This window comes from Tauraco erythrolophus, chromosome Z, assembly GCF_009769465.1.
Source record: "Tauraco erythrolophus isolate bTauEry1 chromosome Z, bTauEry1.pri, whole genome shotgun sequence".
In the NCBI taxonomy this organism is placed as follows: domain Eukaryota; kingdom Metazoa; phylum Chordata; class Aves; order Musophagiformes; family Musophagidae; genus Tauraco; species Tauraco erythrolophus.
The window spans coordinates 85,315,306-85,334,666 of NC_141496.1; the positions used below are offsets into that span (position 1 = coordinate 85,315,306).

Below are 19,361 nucleotides of genomic sequence, written 5' to 3' on the forward strand. Positions count from 1 at the left end.
GGCAACCATTTTTGCTACAACACCCAGAAAGCAACCCAGCACCCAGGATTTGTAAAACATGCTTGATGGTGGGAGAAAGATACCGATATAACATTACCTCAGCTAGATCTGTAACTATTTATAAGCTGAAAATTCATGATCTTTTAAGTTATTAGCTCCGTAAATGTCTCTTCTCCATGTCTTTGCCTAACTTCTTGACAAAAAAGGAAGCATTTACCTCTCACTCCAAAGATGTCACAGGGACTCCCTTCTCACAAAACATGTACATAGTTTTCTTAATGAACAGGACATTTTAACACAAACTAACTCTCTGTTTAATTTTAGTCCTACCCAGGTCTAAACAACAGCCAGTTGCCCTATTAATTACCAAGTGACCCCTCCCCATTCGAGGAGAGGAACTGGGAAAGGGAAGGAAGACCCATGGGTTGAGATGGGAACTATTGAATAACTGAAATAAAATAAAATGAAATAAAATACTGATAACAACAATAATAATATATACAGACAAAGGATGTACAGTGCAACTGCTCGCCACCCCTTGATCAATGTCCAGCCTGTTCCCAGCTAGTGATCCTGGAGAAAGCCCTGAAACATCAATCCTAGCAAAGAGTAAGCAAGCCTCCGGAGCAGAATGATGCGTGAGACCCTCCAGGAATGGCAACCATTGAGAAAGATAGGCCATTCCCAGCAAACTTTCCAATTTATGGTGAGCATGATGTTACATGGAATACTCATTTGCCAATTTATGTGTCAATCGCCCTGGCCATGCTCCTCCAGGTTCTTGAACATCTGGTATGGTTAGTAAAAACAAGTTGAAAAGTCCTTGATCACTATGGACACCTGCATACCACAGCTGGCTACAAACTGAAACAAAGTGTATTACCAGCATTGTTCTCCCTGAATCTGGTGCTGCAGTCTTCTTAAACACACAGCTTACTTTAGAAACGTAGCTCTTCTGAACAGGAAATTGATTCTGTGATTCTATTCCAGCGAAATCAGCATATTCTATGATTTGATATTACCTATAGCTACATCCCTACAAGTTTTACTGTTGTTGCAAGTCAACGCTTGGAAGAATGTGTGAGATTAAGCTTCGAAATTATGCAGGGCAGTGAAGAGTAAAAACTGATATTGTCCATAAAAAAATTTTAGATAAACTTATTAATTTCAACACCCCTCGCCAATCAAACAAAACCCAAAATAAAGATTCACACACTCCAAAATATCAAGCTGATCTAACGTCATTCTCTTTAAGAGCCTTTTAATGCTTGTGTGTAGCTCAGTTGTCATCACTGACCAATAATCTAGAGACAGTCCATCCTCAAATCACGTGGCCAAGTCTGAGGCAGCAAGGCATCAAGACACCAAAGCACGAAGATCAGAAGAGCAAAGCTGCAGCAGTGTTTTAACAAAGGCAGGTGTGTCAAACATGAGCTTCACTGAGCAAATTAACAACTGACAGTCAAATCTGTTTCATACCTGTGCTTGTGCACCAATTAAGACATTTATCATTAGAACACAGGCAGACAGAATCCCTAGAAGTCAAGAAGCTGGAGGAATATAGAGCCAAACATACTTCTTAGTTTCTGTGGAATCATTGGAAATTTGCAACTGAGGCCAACCCTTCTGTAAAGGAGGCATTTTCGACCAACTTCAGAACACCTCTGCTGCCAAGACAGCTGTAATAGCACACCTTAAAGACAGCCCACTAACTACTTCTGTTGTAGCTCCATCTCCACACGTGTAAGTCACATGAAGCGGACGCTATCCAGTCTCCAGACTACCACTTAGAAAGAAACCGATGAGAACTATGAATTATTTCACAATTAAGTCTCCTGGGGCAGCTAGTTCCCTTTAAAAGCATATGTGTGACTCTCCTAGCTGACTGCTTTGCAAATGCACCTTAGGATATTACGAAAATTAATCATCCATCTGAAAGAATGGCAAAATATCCAGGATAGCACTGGGGTGTGGGTGGTGAGGACTAATAATAAAGGACACCTTATAAGAAACGTTGCAAAGCCCCCTGAGAATCATTTGCCAGTGACTTGTAAACACTCAAATTCCTCAGAACTTAAGGCCACATGCAGGAAAAAGGAGGAAGCTATTTGCACAACCACATTACATATGGTGTAATCCTTACCTGACTTTTTCTTCATACAAACGTGAGATAAACATCCCCAAACCAAGGCCCATGTGGATTTGAACAGCTTGAGACTCATCAGCATTTGGTTTCCCAGGTAACCTCTCAGTCAGCATATTCAGGACCTCCTCAACCTTCTCCTTGCATGATACAATGAAAACTGGCACCAGGAGTGACAAAGCAGTGGCTGCACAGGAACGAGCTATAATACTAGCAGTATTTTCACCTGAATAGGATTTCTAGAAAAACATAAAGAATTTTTTTAAATTTTCCTCTCGGGGGAGGGAAATTAAACTCCTTTCCTGGTAGTAACACTCAGCACTTTAGGAATTTAAAATAAATACCTATACAGTAAAATGCAGCAAAGATGTATTGCAAGCCGGCAATAAACAGTATTTCATGAAACTACCTATGGTAACTTTTCCATTTGTCTTACATTGTAAGCACCTTAAAACTAGGATAATTCAGAATATAATTTCTAAGTGTAAATAAGACTGTTAAGTATGAAACTGTAAAAAAAGGAAAAGACAGGAGGCAACTAGAATTTAACAGCTAGTCTGCACATAAATGCATTGGTCTATTCTAGCTTTCACCTTCCTTGTTAAAATATCGAGCAGCATGATCAGAAGGGCAAACAGAAACCAGCAGTGATGTTAACATACTTCGGTAATTACAACACACCAAGGATTTAGTGAGTTGGAAAAAGCACTACCTTAAAATCATCACACTTAGGATGACAAAATATCATGAGATCTTGCAAGATAATAACCAGCATTCTAGAAGAAAGATCCCTTACAAAGGTTTCTTATTCCTTTCCATTTTGAAAGTAAAATCCATACAGCTATCTCTACTTATAAAGCAATGGACGGATTATAAGCAATGGCCTAATGTATATTTATCAACTTCCACATGCAACTCTGAAAATGAAAAGAAAAAAAGTCCTATCAGCATTCGAGGCATTCTGCAAGCCAGTGATTTCTATTATGTGCCTTACGATTTTACAAGCATAAGATTTAATCATTTATTAAAAAAAAACCAAACAAAAACCCACAAAAACCCCCAGAATTTAGAAATGAAATTTTGTCACAGAACAATTCGGCAAAAACTACTAGTGCCAAACAAGTAGCTGAAATCTCCTTACATCCAACTGGTCTAGCATTTATTTCACTACAATTTGACAGTCAAGAGTTAGCAATACCTACTCCTTCAGGTCTATACTGAGTTTTTGGTCACACCTCCAGGTCTTACTGCAGAACTGCCTGCTGCTTATGTGGCCATACGATATGAGCCTATGGATTGAAGAGGTGCTGTAAAATAAGAATCACTGGCTCCATAACTATTAGATTTTGAGAAAGTATGCATTTCAGAGCCCTAAGGAATGGTGTCAGAATCACTCAAGAGTTTGATAGTGTGGTCTGAGGAGTCTGTTGATGTTAGGTGGTTTTATTTTGTACAAACATGCTGAATATTCTAGGTTTTGAAGGGGCTTTTTTTAAGTCTCCTTCATTCACGTATCCTCACATGTGGATTTTACTATTTTGGTAATAAAGACAAAAAATCAATGCAAACCCAAATATAAGCAGAAAACACAATGAAAGAAAAAGATAAAAGCAAGAAAAGTTTTTATTCTCCTGTATTAAAACTACCACATGGCAAACAGAACCAGGAAGCTCCACACTAGAACTCCAGATATACAGATATATTCACTTGCCTTTAACATCACAACACATACCTGGTAGAACCATGGGAAGACTTGACCTTTAGGGTGATAGCGGCTATTCACAATACTAAAGAGAGTCTCTGTGACCATAGAAATCCAGTGTTTTGTGGGAAGAAAATCAGGTTCAGTCTGCAAAAATCCAACCCAAATACTCATAGTTATTTTTTTTTTTTTAAATCGGGTCCTACCTGAACAGAAGCTCAGCAGCTGATGTTCCAGCTATGATCCACCAGAAATGAGATTACTCTGTCATTCTTATGTACAGTAAGTAGCACGATTTACTTGTCAGTGCTGACCCTTCATAGAATCATGGAACGGTTTGGGTTGGAGGGACCCCAATGATAACCCAGTTCCAACCCCTCTGCCATGGGCAGGGACACCCTCCACTACACCTGGTTGCTCAAAGCCTCATCCAACCTGGCCTTGAACACTTCCAGGGATGGGGCAGCCACGACTTCTCTGGGCAACCTGATCCAGTGCCTCACCACCCTCAGAATGAAAAATTTTTTTCTTATATCAGACTACTTTTTATGGAGTAGTACTCAGTGAAAGTAAAAGTGATGAGAAAAGAGGCTGGCTGGGTTTCAGTGTCCACTAGACCTCTATCTCCCCTGTCAAAACCAACAAACAAATGTGTAGTCATTGTGTGTCTTGTGAGAAGGCGCCTACACACTCTGACTGCTTTTGAACAGTAATTGCACAGCAGCTACCAGACGGCATTCACTGAGCAGGGTGAAATTTTCACTTCAAAATGTGAAGTACTTCACATCCACTTACCAGCACAACAAACACCTGGTCATGCTGCTTCGTTATATTCCACTCAGAGTAGAGAACCTCTTTCCCAGATTGACTCACCTCAGGCATCCTTTCAGTGTCTGAAGAAAGGCTGCTTTCGTATTTGGCTACAGCAACTGCAAGACCAGTTAAGGCAAAAATAGAGTTTCCTTTCACCACTGGGCTGTCTCTAGACAGAAGAAGGCAAACAGTTAAAAGAGATAATAATAGAGATGCAGGCAACAAACACGTCTCTCAACGTAGGAAACTCATGCTACCGGTGGTCCAGGAGGGAAGGTCTTTGCACCTAGCAACTTTATTGGGCTGTCTTCTAGCTCAGCAAAAGTCTATCGCATTTCATCTTCAGGAATTAGAGAAAGAATGGAAAAGAGAACTGTTTCAGTCTTTTTGCTTGTTTCTTATATAAAGTCTAGCACACACAAAGTTGTACAAAACCAGAAGCTTGCTTCCACTATAATGAGGACAGTCACCTTGCAGAGCAAGCAGCACTGACAGAAACGCACCAGTTGGTCTTAGCTAATCTCTACGCAGGACAACTTGAAATGCTCTTCAAACAGAGAATGCTAGACAGGCAGGTGTCACTTCACTGCAACAGCATGTGTTCAGGAGATTTAGCAGAGCAGCCATCACTGAAATCTCAGCTTAAAAAAAAACATTCTGAATTACTTCTCTATGCTGTGAAAACATTAAAATCATGGAAAATGACACGTCTCCGAGTACTAACTTCTCCCACAGTGCAAACCTTTACTTTTAAGGAACTCAAGAAAAAAAATCTGCCACCTACAAATTAGAGAGAATGCAACTGTGTTCTGTTTCATGAGAAGATCCTGGTCATTCTCACAAAAACATTTTGCAATATAATTCTGCTAGAACTCCTAGTTCTTTTACAAAAGCAGCTGAACAATACGACTGCACTAGACCACTTACAGTCTTACATCACACCAGTACAGTGTACTACACTTTTTGCATCAGTACTTTGCTTCTAAAAACTTCCTCAACTGCTGCTGTAAAAATACACCTACAAATTCAGGCATTTGTTCCAGATCCAAAGATCTCATTTTCACAATAAAAATGTTTTCTGAGTTTCTGGTTTGCTTTTTAAAATAAGACACATAGGTCTTGGTGGAACATCATTAACCTCTCCTGTTTGGAACTCTGAAACTACTTCCTTTCAGATAACAGATACCTACAAGTAATTACAACTAGGTTCTTAGTTAACTTCTTTGAAATCTCCCTGTACCTTTTAAATAATTTCTTAATCTATGTATGGAACCTTTGTTGTTGATCATCAACTTCTGAAAGGTTACATTTCATGATGTACCTCACAGAGAAGCTTCTACATCTAAACACTCAAGAAAGCTGGATGCTTGAAAGGTAACGAAGGTAAAAAATCATCATCCTAACAAGCTCCGGGAGGAAAAAGAGCAGTGTCTTACTCTCTATTGAAAATATGGGGGGAAAAAGCCTCTATTTTCTTAAAAGAAAGTCACTAAACACAGTAAGTTCTAAAGACGTGATCTATGCACAGGAAATAACTTCTGCTGTTACCTAAAGAAAATTCAAACTCCCTCCCAAATTAGGCAATGCTTCTACCTAAACTAGTTTTGCTAATGAACTTCTATAACTAAAATAACAACTTTAATTCTGAGACACAGATTATGATATATTTAAAGTTTATTATATTGTTCCTCCTTTATTTATCTCTTTCTACTACCTTATCTTACCATAAGTATTTACTGAGTAGCTAAAACACCAAACAAATCTTCCAACTTCACCCCTTCTAACTAAGCCTTCAAGATGGACCAACATACAAGGAAATGAACAGCTGGGAATATTTTCAATATCTGAACAATGATAAGCTAAAAAAGGAAAAAATTCAAACTTTTATGGGAAGTCTTAATTAAAATCTCCAGAACTCTCAACTTGCAGAAGTACTTCAAATTAGTCTTTTATACAAGAATACCAATGTTGAAATGGTGTGTGAGATTTCACTGTAATTCTTTCACTGATGACATCTTTACAATTTAAGATTTTCTAAGTACTTGCTCTTACCAGGATTCACTGTTTCTGACACTTTATCTTGACCTGCTGTAAGTGGCAAATTTCATGTTAAGCAAAGCATAATATGAAGGTAGCTGCCAGCGGAGAGTGAAAAGGAAGAAGCCAAAACACTTTGGCAGCCTATGAAGGAAGGTTGAGACACTTACTGCTGTCTAAAAGCCACGTGCTAATTCTAATAATCTGAAAACATGTAATATCCTGCCTTCGGGGGCACAAGAAACATACCTTAATAGAAAGTGGGATAGTTTTGAAGAGCCCATACTCTGCTAAAGACCAGCCAACTTCTAGATAAATGAAGCTGCTTGAGGCAAACAGTCTGCTAGCTAAAAAAAGAACAGACTAATAGTGCAAATAGCACTATTCAGACTTTACTCAAAACATTAGACATCAGCCTTTCTAATAGACAAGAGACAGTGTTAAAAATCCCAAACAACAAGGCGGGGAAGAGTTCCTTTCCTGAACAGCAGTCATGTGAAATCATGAAACTGGCAAATAACCAACTGCAGAAAGTATTATCTTAGATCTCTGTCACAAAAGAGAACTCATTCTCCCCTGTAATAAGTTAGAAGCTCTTACTTGGAAGCACCTTTGATGACATCTGTCAACATATCTCTGACCCTGCAACAGAAACAGAAAGAATTTACACCACGTCCATTATACTATAGCATGAACTCAGGTAATTTCCCTTTATGCCTGACATGCATCCATTTTAGGTAAACAATTATCTCACCTAGCTATCAGAAGACTTAGTGCAAATTAATCACAAGCATTAAAACTGTGGAAGTGCTTACGTATGTTTCTTCATGCTCTTGTGCACTACTGATGTTTATTATAAAGGGCTCCTACTTGACTTTGCCACTTTGAGCTGTTAAACACAAGTGTCCAGATCACTGTGCTACGTCTTAGCGTAATAAAATGAGAATGTTTTACAATGGACAACCATAACAATGTATCCAACATTTACTGTACTCTTGGAAGCTGCTGTGGACAGTTACGCTGTTAGTTGGTATAGCAATCTGAATCCATTTAAGTGAAAGCCACAGGAGTAGTTTTTTTACACATTACTGTAGTTGATTTACAACAGGCTAGCACTTGTCTGCATTTGTTAAGTTTTGCATTCACATCAAGACAGAAGCAGACATGCCAGTGAATCTTCTATACTGCCAGGTCTGGGTGAGGAAAGACATCATCTATATACTACAACACGTAATACCATCGTGGCCACGACTGTCATTCTACAGAAAAAGATATGCTCCAATCACAGTTTCACAACACATGATTAGAAGATAAAGAATGCATGTGCTGTAAAACAGGGACATATGTTATCAGACTGAGTTATACTCAGGCTTTAAAAGAGACCTACTCAGGCTTTCCTTCATAACTACACCGTTTTTGCACACAGTTTCAAAATCACCCACACTATAAACACTGACACCAACCCAGCAAATACCAATGCAACACTGCACAGTATACTGTAAAGCGTTAACACTAAAGTTTATCTCGAGCTGTTCACAATCAAGTTAAACCCGGTGGACAACACAAACACTCAATGGGCACTGAAGTTAAGAGCCCTGAGCACCAGGCAATTAGGTAGGAACAGGAAAAGACATGAAAGCTAACACTGGGCTCACAGTTCACGTACTGCTTTGATTTCCCTACTGTTAAAGGGAATTCTGTTCATTTTTGACATAGCTTACATTAACTCTATTTAGGAAATACAGAGTAGAAATCAGTTCAGGAGAAATCTACAAAAGCAGCATTGCTACAGGCATTCTTCTCACCAGGAAATGTTTTCTCTTTGTACCCTATCAAGAAAGGGATCAGGTAGAGCAACAACAGAAAATTGTGCTGCTACTACCTAAAGAAGGTCTTCTACAATATCATATCATTGTGGATCTTACTATGAAAGCCTCTAATGTAGACTTACCCGGAATAAAACAACAGACACAAATTTTGTATTCCTGTTGAGTGGGATTAGTAACACCTTTTGACTGAAATGGGCAAACGGCACCTTGGTTTTGTTTGTACATTCTTTGTTCCCAAGGCACTTATGAACAAGCACAGAAACAGGTATTTATACTGTCCATGGATATGTAGTTCTTTCTCAATCTGAAGTCTCCCACTTCCCACCTTGTCCCCCTGGCCATATACATACATGTCTAAATCCTGATGAGACACACTCCTCAGCTGACTGAAACAGAAGTAGTTGAGGACATGGATGAGGATGTGCATCACGTTCTTGGCTTTAAATAACATCCTCAGCCTCAACATTGCCAACTTAACACACAAACTGAGGTGTGCCTCAGTTCACTATGACACACATAATAACATGGCTTACATGTCTTTTATCAAGCTATTTTCAGTGAGACAGCTCACTTAATCTCTACAAGTAAGTTTTGCTCTTTGTATAATCCTTCTGCTTTAACATAACACAAAACAAATACAGTTTTCCATTCTTTCCAGTTGCTCAGCCTACAAAGTTTCAGACACTGTAGAGGGGAAGGTACCTGTGAATCCATGCATATGGGAATCTTTACAGACAGTTACATAATAGTTTATTTCTTTCTGCTCTGACCCTAGCTTTGGTCAATGTATCTGCTGTTGGTTTTTTGTTTGGTTGTTTTTGTTTGGTGGTGGGTTTTTTTTTTAGTGCTCATATTTAAACTTGTAAAACTAAAGGCTTTGAAGTCTTGCCTTCCTCTGACCCCTCACTTGCCATGACAAGTGATCAGGAGCAGAGAGGCACTTCCTTACCAGAGCCAGGCTGTAAATTGTTTGTACTGCACCTCTTCAGGATCCTCTTTTCCATGTTTTAACTGCATCTCCAGCTCTGCCTGCCTCCCCTGCAGAATTACAGAATAAGTCAGAAGTGGATCTCACATGGACGATCATCAAATATTTCTTCAGAGAACACTTAGGTAATGGAAGTAGCCTTTCACTTGAGGCTTTTCATAAGGGATTCCACTGTAGTACACAATATATTAAGTAAAAGGATTTGTAATATTTTATTCTGAGTGAGGAAAACAAGCTGCAGAGGCACAAATGCCCAGATACACTGAGACATCTCATCTAGTCCATGCAAAAAGACAAGTTCCCTTAGGAAGGGGTAGAAGCCTGGTAGCTAAAATGCATTCTAACAGCAAAATGTTAAGTCTCTTGTTTCACCACTTAAAGCAGAATTCCTCATCTTTTTCCTTTCTATGACTCCAACCTCCCTGTGACCTCCTACAACAGCTCTTTCTGTACCTTAAAGGAGATGATATGGATTCTGGCCTTTAACAATTGTTATCTAAACATATTAAACAGCTTTGCTTTACTGTTCAGTCTCCAACCATGAGACAACTGCATCTCAACTTTATGTTGTCAGTTACACTCCTCAGTAGGTTATTAAGTCTTAAGTGAATAATATAGGCACACAAGCCGTGGTTTTCAGGTATTGAATGCTTGTAGTTTGGGTGTACATAAAAACCTGAGAATACAAGACAGTCAATCCTGTAAATCCAGATGTCACTCAAGAGATGACTCTCTACAGAGACTGAAGGAGCACATACAACACACTGACTAAAGAGAAGGCTGCATAAAAACTATGCAAAAGCCTATTGCAATTTCCCAAAACACAGAAACATTGGCTTAAGTTCTGTACTAAATCAAGACCTACAGGATCATCATGATGAGGTTGATTTCAGCCTCAAAAACATGCAGAATCCACAAACTGGCAGAAGTGCTTAAGCATGTGAGTAGGCATAATAAAACGCAAGAGGACTTTCAACTGTCCAAACAGAAAAAAATCCTCAAGCAAGTGTTTTGGTGAACTGGACTCTGAACATCTGCCTTCAAACTGTACCCTACTAGCTGTTCAGAAATACTGAATTATGTACTATTGAAACTACTCATCTTATACTGTTATCTCTTTTGGCTATCTCAGATGAAATGCGATATAGAAGGATACGGAGTAGATAAAGATAACAGGCCTCCAGTGAGGGACTTCAGAAATAACAAAAAATAGGCTCCATTGCCCTGTAAAATGGCATGAAATCCTAGAGAGACTTTCAGAAACAAGTCTGGTAAATGCAAAGCTTCTTGTAAAATCTTGCCTCAGAGGAGAGGCAAAATAGGAAAGTAATTAAATGTAAGCAACAACGGCTCCCTCTGTAGTGACAACCTGAAATTACAATTAGAATAGCTGCTGCCTGCTTTGTAACAGGGCTGGCTCGGCTTAGAATCTGATCTTTTGCCGATGGGCAAGATAAAATTTGGTTTGAAAATGTCAGAGAAGCATATGTTTTGCTGCATAATAAAAAACAAGGGACAGTCAAAGCTTCTAGAATTTGCTCAGCAACCTGAGCTGCTCACACCGAAAACAGCTGATGCAGCCTCGAAATAAAAACACATAAGCCCTTCTAGTAGCACAGAAGCCTTCTAGAAGGCAGCTATTTGTTAAAAGTTTTTTAGATCATTTTCCTGTTGAAAAACCAAATGACACTACATTGCTCTAGATACCAGGTCAGCTAACCCAACAGAAGAGAGGTTTTAAGATACTTCCCAATGATTAGATGGAGCAGAAAAATCAAGAGTCCCTAACAGCCCGAAAGCATTACACGCTGGTTAAGGGAAGTCCTATTTAATGAATTGTTCCTTGATAGCTTGTCTCCTTTGTGATACTATTATTACAAAATTCCTACCCAAAATAATAGGTTAGAGCTCCAGCTAAAATTTCACAGTCTAAAAATTCTAAGAACCGACACATTCTGCAACTTGACACAGGAGCAAGACTGCAAGAACCTGAACTGTAAGCAGAAGTTATACTTCTACAAAGTATCCCAGATTGTGGTGCCATTAACTGAAGACTCATTTTTATTTCCTTTTCGTAAATTTTATTTTTAAACATGTCAAGCTTTATTTTTAAATTATTGTAATTTGCATGGATGCTCTTGTGGGTAAAAATAAAACTCATACCACTTGAATGAGCATTAATGTACACAATATTGATATGGAAAATAACAGTCGGGCATTGCAACACAGCAAATAGTTTAGCAAAATACTGAAGCTCAAGCAAGAATAAGAATACTATACAAAAGTAGCCATCTAAAGCCATCTAAAGCCATAAACGTAACAGGAACTGTTACCGGAACCCTATTGTCTGTGAGTAACGACCTTAGAAGGAGCAGATAAGATAATGGGAACTGTTAACGACCATTCTATGATCCGGTGATGAGTCATGTATGCCTTTGCATTATAAATTGGTTCTTGTTTTGCCATAAGGTGTGCACGGTTGTGGTGGAGCGATGCCCCGTGCACCTACGCGAAATAAACATACCTACTTTACAACTCTCCAGGTTATAGAGTGTATTTCCCCACGTTAATATTAAGTACCTCAAAATTACCTGCAGGACTGCGCTGTAGGTTCGACTCATAAATCCTAACCAGGACTGTGGCAGCAGTATGGAGCGGTGCCATTCAGAAGGCTGAATGTTAACCTGTGCAACACACCAGAAAGGGTAGAAGTAGTTACACTACGTCTAACATAGGCAGAATGTATGTTCTCCAGCCTGTGATTTGCAGGCAACCATTTGCTCGCGCCCACGGGACATTACACATGGCTGTAGGAAACCAAAATGATAATGTATTTGGTTCTCCTTTTTGGTTTTACCCACACCAAGTTACTTTCAACTTCGTTACCCAGGCCAGACAAAATTGGTTGCTTCAGATAGTTCAACAGACAGCTGACTCTAAAAAGAGAGCAGTGGAATTTTACGCGGCAATAAGCATAACACTTAGTAGCACTAATAGACAAAAATATGTACAGAACAAAATCTTAGTGCAGTTTATGTTTGCCATAGCTTTTGTAAATCTTAGGTGCTTCTAAAAGCTTTAAACAGACACTTAAAATAAATACAAGTAGATGACTATCTAAATACAGGGGAGATTATTCAAAAGCAGTTAGTATCCATGACTGGGGTATATATAACAGTGTTCAAATATATACTTCAAACATTTTTAAAGGAAAGAAACTGTTAAAAAAGGGAAAGAAATCGAAGTTTCTTTCTAGAAAGCACCACTATAGAATCAACAGGAGGAAAACAACACCGCCTCAGAGACAGTTTAAGGAAACATGGAACAGCTTTCCCTATCTGCCTCCAAATCTCATACAGGTACGACAGCCTCCAACTCACAACAAAAGAATAAGTCAACTACACAATCTGATGTATGTGCACAGACTTTCCTCAGAAGCCCAAGGTTTTTCTCTTCAGTAAGCACCATAGCAAACCGACTCAAAGATTTTTTCAGAGGATATTGAAAAACAAAAATACAGTGATCTCAGTAACAAGCTATTTTCTAGCCCTTGGTAGCTTCACAAAGTAATTACAGGGGTAAATCAAACAGAATGGGTCACAAATTCAAGGCCACCAAGAAAGTCTTCCCAGACATTAGAGTCCTGCATGATACACGCACCTCCCTCTCCGCAATTTGCATGTTACACAATTTAGAAATGAAAATGTATTATCTCACAAAAAACGTGTATCACAGCTAATTAGAAGAGTCTCTATTTCCCTCTCTCCATGACTGTTTTAATTGCAGCAACATTTTATAAAAGTAAGATAGGAGTTCAGGTATCCTCTCCTTTTTTAACTGCTGTGTTTTCAGACCCACAAACAACAAACTCTGTAATTAAAATGATGGCTGTGCATTGTTACAGCTCATCTTATTCCACGGTGGACATACAGAATTGACTTTTCTTGCTACATCCAATTATTTCTACTGTCTGCCTCTACCAAAAAGATGAAAAAAGTCATCATAGCCATTTGGAATCATCAGGAATAAGTTATTTAATCTCAGCAGTTTCCAAGGTAATCAGTTTTTAATAAAGGAAAGGCAAACATGTCAGGGTGAGGTGAGATGGGATATATCTCAGTATCCACTGCTTAAGGCCGACACTTTCTATGTCTAAACTAAAAGAACATGCCAGACTCCCTGAGTTTCAGGAAAAACCTGTGAGCTGTGATCAAAAATTGTGCAAAGACCACCGAGAGTAACTAATCTTGCCAGGTTCAATCTCAAAAGTTCATTTTTCTTCCTTCTTACTCCTCCTATTTTATTTTATTACAGACACTAGTCACTGTTAACATGTAAAACACTCCATTCCTCAAAGTACACAAAACCTTCCTTTCTCCATCATGTGCTCCACTGGCCTCCTCTGTACAGGACAGTAAAGCAAGACGAACAACTGAACTTACCTTGTCTGCTAATTATCTTAAGTCTTCCTACTTCACCTCCTCTATTTTATGCCCCTCGTGATCCACATAAAAGCAGTCAATATTCTTTCTTTATACAGATTTTATAACAAAAACCAAAGGGTCATGCTAAAGCTTCATGCCCACTGTCAGTGGCAAACTTAAAACAGTTTTGAGTAAGTACTAATACATCTATATGTCGTGGGTTAGGTTAAACCGTCCCCCCCCCACACAGCCGGTCACTCCCCCTCCCCCACCCCCAGGAATGAGGGAGAGAATTAAAGGATAAACGTGAAACCTGTGGGTTGAGATAAGAGTGATTTAATACAGATGATTTAATACAATGTAGGTGCTCACCACCCCCTCGTATGTGAAGCCCGTCTCGTCCCGAAAACTGCAAATCCCGGACGAACGCGAGGCCCCGAAATAGAGAGGGGCAGAGAGGGAGAGATAGTACTCCGAGAGTGGGAGTACTGGGAGAGAGAGAGGAAAGGAAAAAAAAAAAAAAAAGAAAAGCAATAGAGCGAAAAACACAGCAAGCGCAAAAGAGCAAAAGCGGCAAAAGCCAAAGCGCAAAAGCCCTTCTTCCCGTCTGACCCTCGCTTTTATACTGGGCATGACGCTGCATGATATGGAATACTAATTGGCCAGTTTGGCCCTCAGTCTTAAGTTCCACACAAATCACAAGGGGAATCGTGTCCCCCTTGTCCCACCTATGCTCACCCCTTATCCCGCCGTGCTTCCGCACTCCGGCACACTGAAAAGTCCTTGGCAGCTTGTTATCAGCGTTCTTCTCAGAGTGAGCCTCTGAGTAAAATCAAAACATGGAGCTTTTCTAGCTGTTAAAAAAACCCCTCTGTCCCAGCTCAAACTAGGACACTATACAACTAAATACAACCTAAACATCAACCAAGAGATTGGCTACTCCACACCACAGCCAACACAGATACACCTGGCAGACAAAAAAATCTCATTGTCCTGGTTTTGACAGGGACAGAGTTAGTCTTTTAGCAGCGAGAAGAGCTCCGTGTTCTGGTTTTAGTCTGGGATTTGTTGTGAGAAGAATGTTGACAGTGAACTGATGTTTATAGTTGGTAGGGAGACAGCAAGGACCTTTCAACAGGCTGGGGGGAAGCACGGCCAGGACAAAGGGTCCACAATTCCCTTTAGGATTTGAACTTAGACCTAGGATTGAGGGCTAAATTGGCCAGTGGAGTACTCCATTATCATGCGGCGTCATGCCCATTATACAGATGAGGGTGGACCAGGAAGAAGCTCTCTTGTTCTTCCGAGGGCGCTCTCAGACTCTGAGTTCTAGCTCCCTCTCACTCTCTTTTCAGGTCTCTTGCTCACGCAGGATTGCGGTGTCAGGACTTTGCTATTTTAGCATCATTTGCAGGAACGGGACAGGCATTGATCACCGTGTGGTGGGCAATTACACTGTGCATCACTTGTTTGCATATATTTGTACGATTATACATAAATAAATATTCATATATTATAATTATTTTATTTTATTTTATATTATTATCATTGAATTGTTTCCTCTTCTCTCAACCCACAAGTCTCCTTCCCTTTTCCCCTTTAATTCTCTTCCCCATTCCCTGGCGGTAGGGGAGGGTGAGGGAGAAGCTGCGAGGCATTTAGTTGCTGGCTGGGTTAAACCATGACATTCAAATGACTCAATAACACTAGTCCTTCGTTTTCAGCCAAAATTTTGTTCACACCCCACTCTCATCTCTGCTCATCAATTCCTCCATCAAGCTGATGAGCAACTAAGGCTCCAGTCAGAATTGTTTGCTTTAGATTCCCAAGGCATGTGCAGAAACTCCAGTATTCCCTTTTGCCTCTACTCTGAAACTATTTTAGACTTGGGCATTTAGATTTGTCTGGTCTCATGGTGATCTATGAAGTTCACCATGTAATCCTCACTTGTGCACCAGAGCACAAGCAGGCCTTCAAAACACATCAGGTGCTCATGCAGGAAATACAGAGGTTTAGGTGTACTGTTGCATTTAAAGTCACCAGACAACACGGTCTAATCAGGAATGTATTATTAGCCCTTGCATATCTTGCCCAAAATTTGCAAATGTGCTTGATGACCAGCAGAACTGGTCATCAATCAAGCTTTTGATTAACTTTCTTCATGGCAGTAAACTCTTTGCAGATATGTGGAATTTGACGAAGACAAGAGGAAATAGAACATATTAACATAATAAGAACACTCAAGTAAAATTCATCTGCGACTGAAAATGACTGGACATAGTGCTGAAGATTATCACATAAGCAGTGCTGATACTCGTCATTTCAGTACAGGAAACCAGCAGTCTTTATTTCTCCTTTATCACTGGATATACAAGGCTAACAACAACTACATTAAGCATTGGTTAACCAGTATTAGCAAGCATAGACAAAGCTGAAATTAAGTGAAGTTCATATTCTTTTGAGAGTGCAATTTACATGTAAGAAGATATTGAGCAGGTGGGAGGCACAGAGAAGGAGGCTCAAGGGATTTCTGAACCAAGGACGAGTGGCTGTGGAACACTGCCATGCTGGTCCTGGGATGTTCTGAGGAGGCAGCATAGCCAGACCAGGCTGCCAAGTAGTTTTCAAGGACAGAGCTGCATCCTGACATCTGAGGCAATTAGAAACAGCATGAGCTAGGAGCTAGTTGTCTGAGCCTCTTGATTGGTTAAGAAGAACATGTCTCCCTGAAAAGGCACACAAGCAGAGACTGTGTTGGCCAAAACCCAAGACTGGAAATGCTGGCAAACCAAAGGAGGTGCTACTCCTGTATTTCAACACTTCTGCATACACACGGCACAAGTTTTGCATGCTTCTGCGAGACTGGAAGGCAATTTCAAACGAAATCTGAAAGCTCACTTCCCCTCTCCACTACACTCCCAATTAAAAAAAAAAAAAAAATCAAATACCATGGCAAGATCTGGATGAGCTTTCTTTCATCACTGAAGCTTTCGTGCTGCCACAGATATTTGTACATCCCTCAGTCGTTTTGCACGGATGCATAGCCAGCAGAGGGCACACAACACAAATTTATGCAACAGTGAAATTCAGTTTCTAACACTTCCTCGGGTATCTAATTGAGGTAAGGAACACTGTTTAAAGAACCTAGAAACTATGACATCATTAATATTTATAGCCTATCTTAAAATCTGCTGTAGAGCAGGAAGACTGGAAATCTCAATAAGTTCTTTTACTAAGTACAACAGGTTTCCACCTCAATAGCCCTGCCAACTCACATGGTCCCTAAACTCAGCTCATCTCTAACAAACGTGGCTGTGAACATGTGTTTTAGGCAATATCCATCTGCCAGTGAAATGTTTAGCCATGAATTTAAATGTCCTCTCACATATAGGACAAAGTGCAGCCTCAGTGATTTCATAAATAAGGCTAGCATTACATACTTATATCAATGAAATAGTGAAGTAGCATCTTATTTCATCTCAAATATTGCTTTAAGGCTCTTTTTAACATACTTGCATGTGTACATTTCCAAATCCTCCCTCCAGCATTCCTTTGTGAGAAAAAAAATTGTCTTTTTCCAAGGCACATTAGACTACAGAGGAGAGAAGCAAAAACCTGCCAACAAACTTACTTCCTGAATACTGTTTCATCATTGGAGGAGATACATTCAGCAAATTCAGTAGTGGAAATGAGTGCAAAGTAGTTCATAATCTGAACAGCATCTACTGAAATGCGCAGGCACAGAAGAATACAGCAAATTCTATTCCAGAAAATCCAACTATCATCTTAAGGTAGTTCATGTACAAAGTTTGAATAAGCCCTTGAGTTGCTTGATTACATCAAAATCAAACCAGGGGAGAAATGTACAAAGGGAGCTTTCCATTTCCGTGCTCAAAGATGCATGTAATCACAGCACATCTAATGAACACACTTAAAACAGAAGCAAGGAACGCTTCTTCTGTGAGTATACAGAGTGCCTAACACGATTATGATTTGTAGAGCAGCATCTAATACTGTACAATTCACCACTGGCACCCAACTTTGCAATTATGCCTGTATCTATTACTAATTATCAGGGCAAAATAACTGTGCTATTTCCAACACAAAGAAAGCACTTGAATATCGAGAAACATGCAAAGGCAAGACCATTCTCCTTCATTTTAAAAACACTACACTGGTTCAAACTGTCAAAGCTACCATTTAGCACATCTGTGTGCCAAAAGGAGGCTGTCTCTGTGCTTTTTGCACATAGCATGAACTGTTCCCTTCACCTCCACTGAAGAAAGAAAAGACAGGTAGCTAGCTGAAAGCCTGGTAACTTTAACCCAAATCATACATTTACAGAACCATCAAAACATACAGTGCATGATGTGAACCTATGTGACTATTCATCCATATTCATTTTCAGGACACATATAAGTGAAGTTGGTACGAGATTATTCTATAAACTCCTAGGAAAAATTACTCCAAAACCTGAAAACCACAGGTAATTATTAGTTCATCTAGCCCAGGTGACTGCGATCAACCTCAGGACTTCTTGTACAGTATGATCCAGGCAGCTGTAGAGAAAACAAAGAAAACCCAAGGTCTGTGTGACTTCTGACCGCTGTGACAACAGTAACATAAATGTCCTCTCAAAGAGGGGTTAACAATCCGTCAAACAGCACATTTCTATATGTGGGGGGAAGACGACCTTCCTCTTTCAAGTCACCAGTGACCAGTAAAGAGCAGTACAGCATTTCAAACGCACCACTGTTTATTGAACATATGTTCTGCCTCCCATGAGATACCAGTTCAAATAGCATCAAAAAAACCTTCTGCATCTTAATCTGACCCTGCTGACAGGTATTACAGTTGCATCCAATCCCTCAGCCGGAACAGCACCGAGAAGATGGAGTTAAGTCTAGCCCGGTTTAACAGTAAATTACTTTTTTACTGTTGTTACTGTTAGATTTGAATAGCAGCTAAACCTGGGTATTTTTTACTTGTATGCTCTACAGACTTTTAAACACACAACGAGAAATTCTTTCCTCTGCATACAAACCTCACATAACTCGTTTTTTTTGGGCAGCAGAACCTCAGGCATTACACTTTCACACCAAGAATCTCACAAACATGAATCTGGTTGCCTCAGGCCCTTCCCTATGCCTCAGTTTTCAGGAAACTAAGTGTAATCGTGGCAACTAAGCATACACAGATACAGACAGATACACAACCTATAGGTTCATATTCTACAGATGACAGCATAGATCAAATCATTGCAGAGATAAAAATGTTATTATCCCAGTATGGTAATTATACTGATGACTGGTAATCCCTAACTAAGGAAATGCCAACTGCTGGGCATTTTTAGAGGTAAAAATAAATGGATGCTCGCTATCTCCCAATTAATTGTAGTTTCTTGGTGCTTAGATCCACCTCACAA

General features: G+C 39.7%; 1 protein-coding gene across 3 annotated transcripts in view; it reads right to left on the reverse strand.

Moving 5' to 3' along the window:
* FOCAD (focadhesin) overlaps positions 1 to 19,361 on the reverse strand; it is a 118,870-nt gene that overhangs the window by 29,805 nt on the left and 69,704 nt on the right. For all 3 annotated transcript variants that reach the window (XM_086628997.1, XM_086628998.1, XM_086628996.1), the window contains 6 exons: positions 12,104 to 12,196; positions 9,474 to 9,562; positions 7,296 to 7,337; positions 4,719 to 4,827; positions 3,876 to 3,992; positions 2,144 to 2,382 (listed from right to left, as the gene is read on the reverse strand). In XM_086628997.1, coding sequence (XP_086485123.1) covers positions 2,144 to 2,382; positions 3,876 to 3,992; positions 4,719 to 4,827; positions 7,296 to 7,337; positions 9,474 to 9,562; positions 12,104 to 12,196 — 689 coding nt within the window. The remainder of the gene's footprint in view (positions 1 to 2,143; positions 2,383 to 3,875; positions 3,993 to 4,718; positions 4,828 to 7,295; positions 7,338 to 9,473; positions 9,563 to 12,103; positions 12,197 to 19,361) is intronic.